The following is a 16,190-nucleotide window of genomic DNA, read 5'->3' on the forward strand; positions in this document are numbered from 1 at the left end:
CAGTACCCCATGCAGGAACTGTTTAAAAAGTTGAGAAAATGATCAAAGTTCGAGTAGATATGAATGAAGCTGATCTGGATAGGACTAAAGTATATCAGAATACAAGGTAAAGATGTTATCGTCCATATTTTAAAACTTCAACTTCTGTGTGAGACTAAAGGAAGAAATGTTTATTGGGTATAAAATTTATATTTTGGGTAGTGCAATAAATTTCAAAGCACAGGACCACAATTAGTCCTAGAACAGATTTCAGAGTTTGGCATAGGGTACAATTCCACAATCTCAGGTTTTTATTTCTAGCTGCTCAAAGATACTGGAGACTAAGAGAAATACTGATTTAATCTTTCAGCAATCATATTCATTTGTTAAATCCTATCTTCTCTGTATAACTCCACCATCACCTTTGGTCTTTCAGTCCCTCTCTTTAGGGGTGTTTGGGCTATGGTCATTCTAACTTTTTCATGTTGGAAGGGTCTGTCACTAATAAGGGGTCGGGAGATGGTACTATCTGATGTTCTGGAGAGGTTTAAGGACTCATCTGGTCCAGGGACCCATCTGGAGGTTTTAGGTTTCTAAAAAGTTACTGTAACACATGGAACCCTTGTGGAATCTTATATATTGCCCTAGGTGTTCTTTAGGCCTGGCTGGAATGGTCCTGCTTGGAGTTTGGTAGGTTATGATAGGTAGCAGTGTCTAACTGAAATTTGCATAAGAGCAGCCACCAGAGTAGCCTCTTGACTCTATTTGAACTCTCTCTGCCATGGATACTTTATTAGTTACTCTTCTTATCCCCCTTTTGGTCAGGATGGAATTGTTGTTGCCATGGTGCTGGGGCTGGCCTCATCCCTGGGAGTCATCTGCCATGCCGCCAGAGAGACTTTCACCCCTGGATGTCATGTCCCACATAATGGGGGGAGGGCAATGATTTCACTTACAGAGTTGGGCATAGAGAGAGTGAGGCCACATGTGAACAACAAAAGAGGTCCTCCAGCGGTAATTCTTAGGCATGCCTATAGGTAGGCTAAGCTTCTCCACTACTGTTTTAGCTTGCTAGCTGCTAGAATGCAATATACCAGAAACAGAATAGCTTTTAAAAATGGGAGTTTAATAAGTTGCAAGTTAACAGTTTTTAGGCCATGGAAATGCCCCAATTAAAGCAAGTCTATAGAAATGTCCAATCTAAGGCATCCAGGGAAAGATGAAGCAATGAAGTTCAGGGTTTCTCTCTCAAGTAAAAAGGCACATAGTGAACACAGTGAGGGTTTCTCTCTCATCTGGAAAGGCACATGGCGAACACAGCATCATCTGCTAGTGTTCTCTCTTGGCTTCCTGTTTCATGAAGCTCCCCGAGAGGCATTTTCCTTCCTCATCTCCAAAGGTCACTGGCTGGTGAACTCTTCTTGTGGCTATGCCATTCTTCTCTGCTCTCTGAATCTGTCTCATTCTCCAAAATGTTTCCTCTTTTATAGGATTCCAGTAAACTATTCAAGACCCACCCGGATGGGTGGAGACATGTCTCTACCTAATCCAGTTTAACAACCACTCTTGATTGAGTCACATCTCCAGGGAGATGATCTAATTACAGATTCAAGCATACGGTACTGAATAGGGATTAGAAGTAACAGTGGGATTTATAAAATGGGATTATGATTAAAACATGGCGTTTCTAGGGTACATACATCCTTGCAAACCAGCACAGCTACCTGCATAAACTTCACATGTGTAAGCCTCAAGATCAAGGGCTTGGTCTATTGATTTAGGTGTCCCTAAAGTTTGACACAGTATCAGGGGATTCCCTGATGCTAAAGTTTAATAGTTCCATATTTTTCCTCTCATCCCTCAAGGGACTTTGCCAATACTTTTTGATTACCTGCTTAATATACTCTGGGATGTATCCTTGTATTACATTAAACTAGACAGCATTTAAGTCCCTCATTCTTATTCTGTGCTCCCTGTGAGCTATCCAGACAGGCTGAGTTAGATTAGGTGCTACAGAAAATTTAGGTTCCAGACCAAATAAACCTTTCTTCCTTTGGTCTCAAAGAGTATGTGTGGCTCTAAAATATAGACAATGTCTTCCTTACCCCTGTGTTCTGAATTATTTTAGCCCCAACTTGATTGGCTTCATATTGTAATCTCTAAATATCAGATTATATATATAAAACAGCCTCTCAAATCCAGAAATAATAATTACCACTCCAGACTAAATGTGTCTGCTATAAAAGCTTACATTCTAGGCCCCTGTTTTCTTATAAGCATTTTCTAAAGGAGACCATACCATAATTGTTCTTTTGTTTCTGGCTTATTTAGCCTCAGCAAATGTACCACATGTTCATTCACATCGTTGCATGCCTCATGACTTCATTCCTTTTTGTAGCAGCACAACATTCGATTATATGTATACATGTTGTTTGCCGATCTACTTCTCAGTCAGTGTATCCTTCAGCCACCTACATTAATCAGGTATCATGTAAAGTGCCCAAAGTCTACAGTCCATCAACACTTCCAATTTTAGATCGTTTCACTGTTCCCAAGAGACAGATAACCAATAAATACACCCTCACCAAATAGGAAATCTAAACCTCCTCTTAACATTTGTCCCTCCCCGCATTTTTACCTCTGCTGTTGCCGTGGCAGTGCTGATGTCTTCCTTTTAAACATAGCCTATAGGATACATAGCAGTTTTCACCCATACCCTGAAGTTAAACACTCTTTGTACAAAAATCATACCTTTCAAGTAGTTTTTGCAAGAACTTATTTATATTTCTAGTGTTAATCAATGGGACACATAGGTCAATACAACTCCTTTTAATCTTGTTCATTTACAATATAATAATATTACATATAGACCCACTAGAGAACCGCCTTCACTTCTACTGCTTCCCTTACATTGGTGTTCAACCTCATTAGCTAACTGTTCACCCATCTGCAGCTTCTATGTATCTCTAAGTCCCCTATATTCTCTGTATTGTAAGCCTCTGATTTTACCTTTACTAGGGTCCTAATGGTGGAATCATACAGTATCTATCCTTTTGTCTCTGGCTTATTTCACTCACATTATGTCCTCAAGGCTCACGCATCTTGTCATGTGCTTCAGGATGTCATTTCATCTTACTGCTGCATAATATTCCATCGTTTATGTATTTACATTTTGTTAATCCACTCGTCTATTGATGGGCATTTGGTTTGTTTTCCATCTTCTGGCGATTTTGAATAGTACTGCTGTAAACATCAGTGTGCAAATGTCTGTGTGAGTCATTGCTTTCAGCTTTTCTGGTATATGCCAAGTAGTGCTATTGCTGGGTCATAGGGCAACCCGATATTTAGTTTCCTAAGGAACCGCCAAATTGTCTTCTACTATTATTATTGAAACGTCTTGTGCTCCTTTCAGTTTTGCCAATGTCTATCTCCTGTACTTTGGAAGCTCCTTGATTGGGAGCATAAACATTTATGATTATTATTTCTTCTTAGTGAATTGATCCTTTATCTAGTATATAGTGTCATTCTTTGTCTCTAATGATGTCTTTACATTTAAATATTAATCCAATATTAGTATAGCTACTCCTGCTTTCTTTTGGTTACAACTTGTGTGGAAAATCTTTTTCCATCCTTTCACTTTCAATCTATCTGTATCCTTGTGTCTAAGATGAGTCTCTTGTAAGCAACATAGAGCTGGATTATATTTTGGAATCCATTCTGCCAATTTTTATCTTTTAATTGGTAAATTTAGTTTGTTAACATTCAAAGTTGGCATTTCTTGAATCTACCATCTTACCTTTTTTGTCAGATCTGTATATTCTTTTCCCTCTTAGCTCTTTTTATCCTTTAAGTTACTCTCACTGGTACTCTTCAATTCTCTGCCCTCCTCCAGACCTCCCTCTCCTGTCTTTTTATTTTTTCCAAGTCACAGAGCTTCCTTTAGTGGTTCTCATAGAGCTGGTCTCTTGTTCACAGATTCTTTCAGGACTTGTTTGTCCGTGAAAATTTTAATCTCCCCCACAGTTTTGAAGGACAATTTGGCTGGGTACAGAATTCTTGGCTGGAAGTCTTTCTCTTTCAGCATCTTAAATGTATCATACCACTGCCTTCTCGCCTCCATGGTGCCAGTTGAGTGGTCTGTGCTCAGTCTTATGTGGTTTCCTTTGTATGTAGTAGATTGTTTTTCTCTTGCCACCTTCAGGATTTTCTGCTTCTCCTCAACATTTGATGGACTGATTAGTATGTGTCTTGGGGAAGGCTTATTTGGATGTATTCTGTTTGAAGTTCGTTGGACTTCTTTCATTGTATATTTATGTTCTTTATAAGGGTTGGTAAGTTTTCCCCCATTATATCCTCAACTCCTCTTCCTAGCCCTTTACTCCTCTCTTTTCCTTCTGGGACACCAATGATTCTTATTTTTGTGCGCTTCGTTTTGTCCATCATTTCCCTGAGAGCCAATTCACATTTTTCCATCTTTTTTGCCATTTGCTGTTTTGAGTGTTCAAAATCATTTATCCTGGCTTAGTTCACTTTTTCTGCCTCTTCATGTCTGTTCTTGTGTGTCTCTAGTATATTTTTTATTTGGTCAACAGAATTCTTAATCTCTGTGATACCTGCCATTTTTCTATTTATTCTTTCAAACTCCTCTTTATCCTCTTCTACGGTCTTCTTGATCTCCTTTACATCATTAGCCATCCCACTTATTTTATTAAGAAGAGGTATATGAACATCTTTGATTAGTTGTTCCAGTGTCTGTGTCTGGTGTTTTAATTTGGTCATTAGACTGGGCTGTATCTGTCTGCATTGTGATATGCTTAGTGATCTTCTGTTGTTTTTCTCGCATGTAAATATCTTGATTGATTTACTTTGGAAGTTGATTTCCTTCAGTAGTCGAAAGCCTTGTGTTTGTGGGATGGATGTGTAGCAGGATGCAAGGCATGGAGCAAGGTACAACAGTGCAGTGATGTGTTGCAGGGCAGTTATAGGTGCAGATTGGGGATGATCCTACACTGGTGCCTGTGAATGTGGGTGCCCCAAGGCCAGGGAAGATGTAGCTGTACGGGTGCACAGGTCTGCGGGGGATGTAACCCTGGTATGTGCTGGTCTAGTTTGCTGGGCCCTTTGTGCCCATTCATAAAGCTATGGCAGCGCGTAGATGTTATGCCTGCATGATTTGGGGGCAGATGTGACCCAGGTGTGCAGATCAGCCCTTTCCCAGAGCTGGAGGGCATGGCTGGGGACCTTGCTCAGGAGCAGGTCTAGGAGTGCCATAAACTGGTGTTCCCAGAGCTGAGGGGCATGACCGTGCACATGTGCAGGAATGGGAGTGCTTTAAACTGATATACCCATGGGCAGAGCTGGGGAGGGGTGCGGCAGGGTGAGGCTGTATGACTAACTGGGCTGGGGATGAGTGTTGCCTGGGTATGGAGTTAAGTACCCGCAGCCTTTATGTGCTGGCCACAGCCTGCAGGAGGGGTGCAGGAAAGATGGGTTGTGCTGCACTTGGGGTGGGGGTGGGGGGGTTTTATGCGTACTGGGGGTTGGTTGGGCAGGGGTGCTTGGAGCACGGGGAGTGGGGGCGGGTGATGGGGTTCAGGTGCATGAGGTGTGGGGTGAGTTGTGAGTTGCAGGGCTGCACTGGTGAGGGTAGCGTGTTCAAAGAATGCAGCTTGGCTTACTTCCTAGTCCCCATCTCCCAGTCCGAGCATTCCTTTGGGCTCTGGGCTTCCATGTTAATTTGAGCTCCAAAGTTCCTTAGCTTTTTGCAACCTGAGCTGACCTGTGTGATGCAGAAGACTCCCAGGTCAGTTGCACTCTGTAATTGCCATCTCAGTCAACCTCCCATCCCTTCTCTGACTTTTCCTTGGAGCAGGTCTGAACTCGAGCTAACATATTCCACCATCTTCTCGGAATTCCTCTTTACTCCATTTTTAATTAATTTTTGTGCATAGTGAAAGATAAGGTCCTTTTATTCTTTCAGCTATTGATATCCAGTTCTAATATGCCCATTTATTGAAAGGAGTTTCTTTCCCAGTTCAGTGGATTTGGGGTCCTTATTGTAGATCAACTGTCCCTAGATTTGATAGTCTGTCTCCACACTCTCAATTCAATTCCAGTGGTCTATACTTCTTTGTACCAATGCCATGTTGTTTAAACCACTGTGGCTTTATAGTAAGATTTAGAGTTAGGAGTTGTTAGTCCTCCCATTTCGCTGTTCTTTTTTAGAATATCTTAAACTGTTTGGGGTCTCATTCCTTTCCATGTAAACTTGATAGCTAGCTTTTCCTAGTCTTCAAAGTAGGTTACTGGGATTTTGATTGGTATTACATCGAATCTGTAGATCAGTCTGGGTAGAATTGACATCTTAATGATATTCAGCCTTCGTATGCATGAGCATGGAATGTCTTTCCATGTATTTAGGTCATTTTTAATTTCTTTTAGCAATGTTTTGTAGCTTTCTGTGTACAAGTCCTTCACATCCCTGATTAGCACTTACTCCTAGATTCGAGTTTCCTTGGATAGGTCATTAGCTGTATATAGAAACACTACTAATTTTTGAACATTCATCTTGTATCCCGCTGCTTTGCTGAATTTATTGATTAGCTCAAGTAGTAGCTTTGTTGTAGACTTCTCAGGGGTTTTTCCAAGTATAGTATCATGTCATCTGCAAATAATGAAAGTTTTATTTCTTCCTTTCCTATTTGAATGCCTTTTGTTTCTTTCTGCTAATTGCTCCAGCTAGGACTTCTGCTACAATGTTGAATGAAAATGATGGCAAAAATGGGCATCCTTGTCTTGTTAACCAGTCTTAGCGGGAATGCCTTTACCCTCTCACGGTTAAGTATGATGCTAGCTAACGGTTTTTCATATATGCCCTTTATGATATTGAGGAAGTTTCTTTTGATTCCTACCTTTTGAAATGTTTTTATCAGGAAAGCGTGCTGAATTTTGTTGAATGCTTTTTCAGCATCATTGATATGATCATGTGATTTTTCTGTTTCGATTTGTTAATGTCCTGTATTATGCTGACTGATTTTCTTATATTGAGCCTCCCTTGCATTCCTGGTACAAACCCCATTTGGTCATGATGTATGTAATTCTTTTAATGTGTCCTGGGATTCGATTTGCTGCTATTTTGTTCAGAATTTTTGCATCCGTGTTCATTAGAGAGATTGTTTCTGTAGTTTTCCTTTCTCTTAGCGTCTTTATCTGGTTTTGGTATTAGAATGATGTAAGCTTTATAAAATTAGCTAGGTAGTATTCCTTTCTCCTCAGTTTTTTTGAAGAGTTTGAGCAGGATTGGTTTTAGTTCTTTTTGGAATGTTTGATAAAATTCCCCCATGAAGCTGTCTGGCCCTGGGCTTTTCTTTGTAGGAAGAATTTTGATGACTGGTTGAATCTCTTGTAATTGGTTTGTTGAAAGCTTCTCTTTCTTTTCGAGTCAGTGTAGGTAGTTCGTATGTTTCTGGGCATTTGTCCATTTCACCTAAGCTGTCTAGTTTGTTGGCATATAATTGTTTATAGTATTGTGTTATGATTTTTTTAAATTTCTTTAGGATCCATGGTCATGACCTCCCTCTTATTTCTGATTTTATTTTTGTCCTCTCTTTTTTTCTTTGTGTGTCTAGCTAGGGGTCCATTAATTTCAGTGATTTTCCCAAAAAATCGACTTTTGGTTTTTGATTCTAGTGTATTTTTCTTCTCCAGTTCATTTATTGCCACTTTAATCTTTGTTATTTCTCTTCATTTATTTGCTTTTGGGTTAGTTTGCTATTCTTTATCTAATTTCTCCAGATGAACAGTTAAGTCCTTCATTTTTGCTCATTCTTGTTTTATTAATACAGGCATTTAGGGTGATAAATATCCCTCTCAGCACTTCCTTTGCTGTGTCCCATAAATTCTGATGTTGTATTTTCATTATCATTCGTCTCCACATATTTATTGATTTCTCTAGCAATTTCTTCTCTGACCCACTGATTATTGAAGTATGCATTGTTTAATCTCCATATATTTGTGAGAGCTCTGGTTCTTAGATGATTATTCATTTCCAACTTCATTTTGTTGTGGTAAGTGAAAGTGCTTTGGATAATGTCTTATTAAATTTACAAAGACTTATTTTTTTAAACCCTTTTAATAGTGTAGTATAACATATATACAAAGCAAAGAAATTAAAAAGCAATTGTTTTCAAAGCACTCTTCAAAAAATGGTAACAGGATAGATCCCAGAGTTTGTCATGGGCTACTGTATGATCCTTTCATATTTTTCCTTCTAGCTACTCCAGAATATAGGAGGCTAGCAGGCTTTAAATACTTTTTTATCATCACAATTGACTTTTTTTTGTGAACGATAACATATATATACAAAAAAGCTATAAATTTCAAGCATAGCACCACAATTACTTGTAGAATATATTTCAGACTTTGACATGGGTTACAATTTCACAATTTTAAGTTTTTACTTGTAGCTGCTCTAAAATACTGGAGACTCAGAGATGTCAATTTAACAATTCAGCATTCGTATTCATTTGTTAAGTCCTATCTTCTGTGTATATTCCACCATCACCTTTGATCTTTCCATACCTCTCTTTGGGCTTGTTTGGGTTATGGCCATTCTAAATTTTTGATACTGGAAGGGTCTGTTACTAATATGGGATAGGGAGATGGAACTATCTGATGTTCTAGAGAGGCTGGGCTAAGTTTCAGGACTTTTATCGGGACCAGGGATCTATCTGGAGGTTGTAGGTTTCTGAAACGTTACCCTAGTACCTGGAAGGAACCCTTGTGGAATCTTATATATTGCCCTAGGTGTTCTTTAGGATTGGCTGGAATGGTCCTAGTTGGGGTTTGGCAGTGATGATAGGTAGCAAGGTCTACCTGAAACTTACATAAGAGCAACCTCCAGAGTAGCCTCTCAACTCTATTTGAACTCTCTCTGCCACGGAAACTTTATTAATTACATTTCTTTTCCCCCCTTTTGGTCAGGATGGAATTGTTGATCCCATGGTGCCAGGTCTGGATTCATCCCTGGGAGTCCTCTCCCACGTCGCCAAGAAGACTTTAACCCCTGGATGTCATGGCCCATGTGGGGGAGGGGGGCAGTGTTTCCATTTGCAGAGTTGGGCTTAAGAGAGACTGAGGTCACATCTGAGCAACAACAGAGGTCCTCCAGAAGTAGCTCTTAGACATGCCTATAGGTAGTCTAAGCTTCTATGCCACCTACATAAACTTCACAAGAGTAAGCCTCATGATTGAGGGCATGGCCTATTGATTTGGGTGTCCCTAAAGTTTGACACAGTATCAGGGGATTCCCTGATGGTAAGGTTTAATAGTTCCATAGTCTTTCTCCCCTCCCTCAGGGGACTTTGCCAGTACTTTTTGATTATCTGCTTAATATACTCTAGGATGTTTCCAGGCATTACAGTAATCTATACAGGATTAAAGGACCTCTTTCTTATTCTGTGCTGTTTCAGTTGTTCAAATGAGTTATACCAATAGGTTGAGTTAGATTATGCATTACAGAAAATTTCAGTTCCAGATCAAATAAACCTTTCTTCCACTTTCTAAAGGTGACCATACCATTATTGTTTTTTGTTTCTGGCTTATTTTGTCCAAAGACTTATTTTGTGTCTCAGCATATGATCTCTCCTGGAGAACATTCCACATGCACTAGAGAAGCATGTATATCCTGGTGTTTTGGGGTATAATGATCTATATATGTCTACTCAGTCATCACATTCCTTAGGTTCTCCGTTTCCTTGTTGATCCTCTGTCTGGTTGTTCTATCTATAGTAGAAAGTGGTGCATTGATATCTCCCACTATTATTATTGAAATGTGTATAAGTCTTTCAGCTTTGCCAATGTTTGCCTCGTGTACTTTGGAGCTCCCTGAGTAGGAACATAACCATTTATTGTTATTTCCTCTTGGTGATTTGTCCCTTTAAAAAAAAAAATGTAGTATCCTCCTTTGTTTCTTAGGATGTCTTTACATTTAAAGTCTATTTTATCTGATATCAGTATAAGTATAGCTACTCCTGCTTTCTCTGATTACAGCTTGAGTAGAATCTGTTTGTAGCCTTGGGTCTGAGATGTATCTCTTGTGAACGGCATATAGATGGATTACATTTTTTAATCCATTCTGACAATCTCTATCTTTTAATTGGTGAGTTTAGCACAGTAGAATTCTAAGTTATTACTGTAGAAGCAGTTCTTGAGTCTACTGTCTTGTCCTTTAGTTTTTATTTGTCAGATCTATATATATTCTTCCCCCTCACTCTCTTTTTATCCTTTAAATTACAATTCTGTGCCCTCCTGCAGGTTTCTGTCTCCTGTCTTTTATCAGTTGACAGGACTCCCTTCAGTATTTCTTGTAGGGCAAGTCTCTTGTTGACTAGTTCTCTCAGTCTTTGATTTGGGAGATTTTACTCTCTCCCTTGATTTTAAAGGACAGCTTGTCTGGATTAAGAATTCTTGGCTGAAAGCTTTTCTTGTTCCAGATCTTAAATATACCACTGCCTTCTTGCCTCCATGGTGCCTGTTGAGTGGTCCCTACTCCATCTTATGTGTTTTCCCTGGTATGTAATAGATCACTTCTCTTGGGCTGCTTTCAGAATTTTCTACTTCTCTTCAACATTTAACAGTTGGCTTAGTATATGTCTTGGAGTAGGTCTGTTTGGGGTTCGCTGGACCTCTTTTATGTGCATATTTATCTATTTTATAAGGGTTGGGAAGTTTTCCCCGATTATATCTTCAACTAACATTCCCAGCCTTTTATTCTTTTCTCTCCTCCCTTCGGGACACCAATGATTATTACATCTGTGTTGCTTTTATTGTCCATCATTCCCCTAAGATCTAGTTTCATTTTTTCCAGCTTTCTTGCCATTTGTTTTTTTGTGCGTTGTAGTTCAATTGTTCTGCCCTCTAGCTCGCTTATTCTTCCTTTTGCTTCTTTGATCTGCTGTCGTGTGTCTCCGGTATATTTCTGATTTTGGTCTAACATATCTTTCATCTCTGTGAGATCTACCATTTTTCCGTGTAATTTTTCAGTTTTTTCTTTATGCTCATCTAGCGTCTTCCTGGTATGCTTCTTTCTTTAGTAGTTGTTCTGTATTCTGTGTCCCTCCTGGTGTTTTGATTTGGTCTTTTGGCTGGGCCATTTCTGCCCGGCTCTTCACATGCTGGCCCTTGGTGGTGGTGGCATAGGGGAGCTGACAGCAGCACCTAGCAGAGCAGTGAGAGTGGCAGATCTGCTCCCCAACAGGAGGAGTTTTTACAGCACCTGCTTGCAGAGCTGTTCCCAGTGCCTGGAGGTGAGGGGCGGGGCACAGCTTTTCATGGTGGATCCCACAGGCACTTGGAGCCATGCACCTGCTCAGAAGGCCTTCCCAGCCAGCAACTCAGGCTGGCTGGAGCAGAGGGATGATGGGTTCCCTTGGATCTGCCCTTTCCCATACCCCCATCAGCCAGCCCCCAGTGGGGATCACAACTGAGATACACCCTGCTCTCCTCATAATCATCCCCCTACCTCTCTCCTGGCCCTGGAGCCCCTCTTCAATCACTCACCCCCCAGGACCACAGTCTTCCTAGTCATTCTTTCCTTGTCCAAGATCTCATCCCATGGGGCAGGGATGAATTCAGTCCACACCACTTCCCCATCCTCCTGGAAGTCACTTACTCGTTTCTTCTTCTGTCTGTATCTTAATGTTTTCAAGACAATATTAATAGATCATTAAGATCTTTTATTAGGAATTGTTACATTTCATCAGCTTCTTCTTCACCATTGTTGGAGATAGTCATGTGGCTTTTCTTATTTCTTCTTGTAATAATGGTGTTGTGACATATCCTGGCTGGATTTCACTTGTGTGTAGCATAGTGGAATGGATTCTTTTAGCTAATACTTTGAAAGATATAGCATTGCTATGGATGTACAGTTTTAATTGTGCTGCCAATTTGGGGTAATAATGGAATACTAGCTTTCTAGAGAGTTTGACAACTTCCCTTTTCCTGTAGAACAGTTTACATAGTACTAGAGGTATGTATGTTCCTTACTGCTCTGGCAGGTTTTACCCGTTCTTTTTTTTTTTGAGAGAGGTTTGTTCTTGATAGCTTTTTCTACTTGTTCTTTGTCATTTCATGTATTTAGATTTTCTACCTCCTGGGGGCCAGCTTTGGTGATTTTTTTTTTATTTCCCTAGAGAGCCTTTGCTTTAGGTTTTCAAATTTGGAGATTTAAAAACATCAACTCAAGAAACAGAAAACCTGAATAGACTAAATAAACAAGTTTTTAAATCTAATTTTGCAAAGGTAAGCTTTACCAACTACTTTAGCGAGTTGTAACCTTCATCATTATAAAGTACTCTCATTTAAGGCTTTTTGCCCTGAAATCCACCTTTCTGCTATTGAAAAGTCAAACATGTTTTCCTGGAATTTGCAAATGAATTTTTTATGTGTAGTATATATTGTGTTTTACTTTGTGATCCATTTGTAATTCTATCTACCTGCTCATCGGTGGGGTTGTCCTGTTGACTCCCCACCCTGGTGACCCCCATTCCTTGTGATTTTTCCCTGTAACATTTGAATAATTGTTTCAGAGAGTATCCATAGGTGGCTCTTTTGCGTTCAAGAAAAGGGTCTTCGATATGCCTTCAAATTTGGTAGGTAAGCTAGGTATAGAATTTCTGGTTCAAAATAATTTTCCCTCAGAACTCTGAAAATAGTCCTTTATGTATTTGTGAATACATGCTCTTAAGAGTCTAAGACATAAAACATGTATCAGATTATCCTATCTCACCACTTTTTTGTGTGTCAAACACACATTCAAGATCACATTTAACATGTTTTCGTTGTTTGGCTAGGCAACTAAAACTCCTGCTAGATGGTGGACTTTTTTTCAGGATAGTGGTGGTCTCTTGCTTTTTGACCCATAGCATTGAATGCATCTGTATTTAAATTTTGCCCAACTTCATTTTCGCTCTCATGGCCTAGATGTTTCTAATGGATAAGAGATATCTGTCCCATTATCTTATTTATCCTCATGTAAAAATTCTGCATATACTTGTCAAAAGTAGGTTTTAAAGCTCTTACAGAAATTCCAATTAATGCAAGCCAAGTAATTAAAGACTTTAGCTAAATGGCCACCATTTGTTCACATAAGGGGAGCATGATTTTGTTATGCTTATTTAACTGCAAAGGGAAAATGAATGCTTCTTTTCATTTCAAAAAGTGAGTGATAAACTTGTAAAGCTGAGTTAAATTAAATACCCTTTTTCCCAAGTAGGTCAGGGTTTGAGGTGCGGACAAGTGTAGCTGATCTACCTCTGCCAGTCAGATGCAAACCTGTGTCTTTTTGCTTCTGACTTGCTTCCAAGGCAGGATGCCTTTTCCCTGTGTAAGTGATAAAGTGAGCAGCAGGACAGCTGTATGTGCATCCTGGGTCTGTCTTGTTCCAAGTGCCCTAAAGTTATTCTTATTAGACTGTTGTGGACACTCCTAAACAAGTCCATATCTGTGGCATCCTAAATCTTAGGACAGCCTACTAATAAGGAGAGAAGCATTTTATATCATTATTTGAGATGTCTCTGTTTTCATAGGGACATCGTACACAGACCAGCACAACTAAAGAGGAAGTTGTCATTTCAAGCTTTAACTTCAGTCCCATTTCCCTTCTCTGTGTCCATCTCGTGCCTTTCAGGGTGAGGATCCATGACCTCCGCACTGATAAAATTGCCCTGTCACTCTCTGCCCACCAACTTGGGGTCTCTGCAGTCCAGATGGATGACTGGAAAATTATCAGCGGAGGCGAGGAAGGCCTAGTCTCAGTGTGGGATTACCGCATGAACCAAAAGCTGTGGGAGGTACATTCTCGGTAAGATCTTTCCTCAGATGCCTTGAAAAATAACAAATACTGATGATAATTCTAGTCAGCCTCTGAGCCAGGCATTGTGCTAAATGCTTTCCGTATTACGTAACCCATAGCCGATTACTTCTCCTCGTGACCCTACGAGGTAGCTGCTAGTGCTCCTTTTCTCATGAGGAAACTGAGGCTCCCTCTCTGTTACATGCTGAAATTGACATCATTCATACCCACTGATTGTTAATCAGGCCCAAGTTTCTTCTTACAAATGCTGTTCTGGTTAGTTTAGGATTGCTCCATTTTAATAAAGATAGAAAAGGCAATTTGAAAGTATGGAAAGCCAGCTGGAGTAGCGATTCCCAACTATAGCGCTGCAGGTCCCCTGGCCTCAACTCCCGTGTCACCACATGCGTACCTGTGGTTTGACATTAGTGTCGTGGACTTTCCTTAAACTGTTCAGAAGGGCACGACTGAGGAGGAATTTGTAATTTCAAGCTTTGATTCTACTATTCAAGAGGTATGTAGAAATTATCCTCAGCACAGGATGAGTGTTCAAGCTAGTGGGGCCTAACTGATTAAACATTTCTGTCCTGCTCCTGACCTTTAAAGCAGAAGTTGTAGCCAGGCAGGTTCACCTGGAATTCCCCTATACCACCACAGGGGGACAGTCTGGGGCCATCCGTCTGTGAGGAGGCATAGCAGGAGAGCCCACATGGACATCAAAGCCTGCAAATGTGAACGAGGCCTTAAGCTGGACCTACGTACGAGGAGGCAGCGAGTCTTCGTGTTAGGTGCACAGTCAGTGATTTGACAACCTTATTCAAGAGGCAGCAAGGTTAAACGGAGAATCAGTTTCTTCCTTGACAGCCGATTTAGTTAATGCTGCAGCCAGCAGCCATCGGCTCTGGCCCTGTCCCTTCCTTTTCTCAGCCAACAGGTTGAGTGGTCCTTTTTTTTTTCCCTTTTTGGTTTCAGTAGCGATGCACTGAGTTGCCACCAGGTGGTGCCCAAAGGCAACTAGAACTCCACCATGTTGAAATCCCAGAAGCATTTGCCTTCAAGGAATTTCTGGTATTTGTTTTAAAGAGAGGGTTCAAGCTCATCTCTAGGACACTCCCACCATGGTCCAGGCCCCCAGATATGTGGCCTGTCCAGCCAGCTGCAGCCTCTGCCCTGCGTGGCTTTCAGCACCTTGGTTTATAGTTCACTAGACGGTACTCCAGCAGATCTCATTCTTGTCTCTCCTTGAAAAGCTGTCTTCCCCTGGATGGGCCCTTCAGGTGATGCTGGGGTAAGTAAGGTTTCTCCCAGGACCATGGTCCTTGTCCTAGCATTTGCCTTCCTTACCTCCTTTGTAAATGTACATCCAGTTCTGACTGCTGGTTGGTGGCATGTCCCCTTCACTAGATCACCTTATTTGCCAAAACAAGGCTTTTGCCCCACTTCTCTAACAAACTCTCCTGCCCAGAAGTCATGCTCACTCGAGTCCTCACTTGGCACAACTCAGCCTCACAGTCCACACCTTCCATCTTGATTCCTCTTCTCAACTCTGGTGCAGCTGTCCTTTGGGCAGGTTTCATGTAACTGCTTTTACAGGATCTTCCTGAAAAGAGCAAACATCCCCTGTCCTTCCTCCCTTCTCAAACAGCTCTCCCTTTGGTTCTCCACATGCTGTTGGTGGTACCATCTTGAGGCTGAGGCCTCTCCCCCTCTCTAACATGTCCCCTGTGCAGACCTGCATCACCTTAGTTCTGTGTCCCATCTTTGTAGCTTTATAGTAGCCCTTCTACTGTAGAAATGGGCTTACATTTTTTTAATGGGGATATATTTTACCTACTCAACTAGTTAGGAGTCTACTTCATGGCTGGGATCCTCGCGTCATACCGGTTTCTTCCTCTACCTCCTGGCTTAGTGCTAGAAAGACAGTAGGGACTGGATAAATATTTTTAGAATGAATGACAGCTACTGGTAAACAATTTTAAAGCCTATTGGTCACAAGATTTTTCTGGATATACTTTCACAGCCTCGAAGTCATGTGCTGTTTGCCTCTGCCCTTAGGACTAGAGAGGCCTTTGGGGATCACCCCTCAGTGCATTCCTCTCGCCCCCTCAAATGTCTTGTATCGAGTTTGTCTTTTATCTTCTAAACCCTCCAAGTTGTTGGGACAGTCAACTAGAATGTTTAAAGGGGATTGTGATGCGTTTACAAAATAGACCAAGAAGTAGGGTTTGGCTCATACTAGCTTTGGAAACTGAGGTGAGTCACTACTCCTCTCAGGGCCCCATTTCCTCCTCTGTAAAAGAAAAGTTTGGGGGTTTCTAGAGTCCTGTACAGCTCTAAACTTCTGGGACTGTCTTAGGAA

The 16,190-nt window shown here is 40.8% G+C and overlaps 1 protein-coding gene across 1 annotated transcript in view; it reads left to right on the forward strand.

The window, feature by feature from the left end:
• Positions 1-16,190, forward strand: part of FBXW8 (F-box and WD repeat domain containing 8) — a 231,150-nt gene that overhangs the window by 212,817 nt on the left and 2,143 nt on the right. The window contains exon 9 of the mRNA XM_077159938.1: positions 13,667-13,840. Within this exon, the coding sequence (XP_077016053.1) occupies positions 13,667-13,840 (174 nt within the window). The remainder of the gene's footprint in view (positions 1-13,666; positions 13,841-16,190) is intronic.

Source organism: Tamandua tetradactyla, chromosome 5 (assembly GCF_023851605.1).
Source record: "Tamandua tetradactyla isolate mTamTet1 chromosome 5, mTamTet1.pri, whole genome shotgun sequence".
In the NCBI taxonomy this organism is placed as follows: Eukaryota; Metazoa; Chordata; class Mammalia; order Pilosa; family Myrmecophagidae; genus Tamandua; species Tamandua tetradactyla.